The 2130-nt window shown below is 34.7% G+C and overlaps 1 protein-coding gene across 1 annotated transcript in view; it reads left to right on the forward strand.

The window, feature by feature from the left end:
• plpbp (pyridoxal phosphate binding protein) overlaps positions 1 to 2130 on the forward strand; it is a 34194-nt gene extending 32064 nt beyond the window's left edge. Inside the window, exon 8 of the mRNA XM_061902992.1 lies at positions 1543 to 2130. Within this exon, the coding sequence (XP_061758976.1) occupies positions 1543 to 1722 (180 nt within the window). The 3' untranslated portion in view covers positions 1723 to 2130. The remainder of the gene's footprint in view (positions 1 to 1542) is intronic.

Here is a 2130-nt window from a genome sequence, read left to right on the forward strand (position 1 = left end):
AGTTGTTGTTGACGAAAATAAATTTGATACTTCCGAATAATTTTTTTACTTGACAATTTTTTATTTTAATTGACAAAATTTGTTTATATACTAGTGAAATATTTATTTAATTGAAGAACGTTTTTTTAAATATTGGCAATCTTTTTTTAGTTGCAGAAAATGTTTTTCATAATTGCCAATTGTTTTTTTTTTTTACAGATTTTTTTTTATACTTGCAAATTACTTTAATTGAATTTTTTTTTATACTTTAATTAAAGAAAATATTTTTTGTACTTGTGAATTGTTTTCCTAATTGAATTTTAAAAAAAACAATACCTCCAAATATTTTTTTACTTGCAGAAAGTGTTTTTCCATCCATCCATCCATCCATCCATTTTCTACCGCTTATTCCCTTTTGGGGTCGCGGGGGGCGCTGGCGCCTATCTCAGCTACAATCGGGCGGAAGGCGGGGTACACTCTGGACAAGTCGCCACCTCATCGCAGGGCCAACACAGATAGACAGAAAACATTCACACTCACATTCACACACTAGGGCCAATTTAGTGTTGCCAATCAACCTATCCCCAGGTGCATGTCTTTGAAAGTGGGAGGAAGCCGGAGTACCCGGAGGGAACCCACGCATTCACGGGGAGAACATGCAAACTCCACACAGAAAGATCCCGAGCCTGGATTTGAACCCAGGACTGCAGGACCTTCGTATTGTGAGGCAGACGCACTAACCCAGTGTTTTTATATTTGAAAATTGTTTTGCTAATTGAAAAAAAAATGTATACTTGCAAATGATTTTGATTTTGGAAATAGTTTTTTATACTTCAATTAAAAAAATAGTTTTTGTACTTGTGAATTGTTTTTATAATTGAATTTAAAAAATATATATTACCTCCGAATAATTATTTTACTTGCAGAAAAGGGTTTTATATTTAAAAATTGTTTTCTTTATTGAAAAAAAATGTATACTTGCAAATTATTTTAATTGAAGAAATTGTATTTTTACTTAAATTAAAAAATATTTTTGTACTTGTGAATTGTTTTTATAATTGAATTAAAAAAAATGCCTCCGAATATTTTTTTTACTTGCAGAAAAGGGTTTTTATATTTAAAAATTGTTTTGTTGATTTAAAAAAAATGTATACTTGCAAATTATTTTAATTGATAAAATTGTTTTTATACTTCAATTAAAAAATTGTTTTTGTACTTGAATTGTTTTTATAATAAAATAAAAAAAATATATATATAGGCACCAACACCTCCCGCAACCCCATAGGGAATAAGCGGTAGGAAATGGATGGATGGATATTTTTTTACTTGCAGAAAGTGTTTTTATATTTGAAAATTGTATTGTTAATTGAAAAAAAAATGTATACTTGCAAATTGTTTTTATTAAATGAAAAAAATAGTTTTTATACTTGCCAATTGTTTCTTTTCTTATTTATTTAGTAGTTTGTGGACGTTACACTTGATTTCATGGCTCCATTATTCTGAAAATTTGTCAGAGTTTCAGCGCTATGGAGCTTGATCCGTTGTGGTGCGGCTGTGTTGCAGATCGAGGTGGGATCCACCAACGTGCGAGTGGGCAGCATCATCTTCGGCAACAGGGAGTATCCCAACAGCGCCGCCAACACTCCCGTTCCCAGCCCCGCTCCCAGTCCGGAGAAAACCTCCAAAACGGTGTCGGAAGAGGCCGCCAAGAAGATGCAGCACCTCACAGTATCCGAACACTAACCATGTTCGTTGGAGGAGTAATCAAAGTTGTGCAACTGATGACTCCTCGCACATGTGGAGTTACAAAGTCTTGTGTGTTTCTCAGACTATTTCATTTCTTGGATCTCTTAGATGCGATGACATTTTAGTGGCTCACAGGGGTTGTTAATTACCTCTGCTACTTTGAGCGGTGCGCAGAACGATTTGAGAGATGATGCCAGTCGGTACGTAACAAAGTACACGGAGAAGGGTACGATTTAATCTGCTACTCTTTGTTCGACTTTTATTAAAGAGCCCAGAGGCCTGGGGCCTCATGTAATAAAAGTTGTGTGGATTTCCTACTGAAAATTGGCCGATGCTCAAATGCAGAAAACGTTGTACGCACAAACCGTTTCAGATGTATTAAAGTGTGCGCACGCAGGAATCCAA

This window comes from Nerophis ophidion, linkage group LG06 (genome assembly GCF_033978795.1).
Source record: "Nerophis ophidion isolate RoL-2023_Sa linkage group LG06, RoL_Noph_v1.0, whole genome shotgun sequence".
NCBI classification, from domain to species: Eukaryota; Metazoa; Chordata; class Actinopteri; order Syngnathiformes; family Syngnathidae; genus Nerophis; species Nerophis ophidion.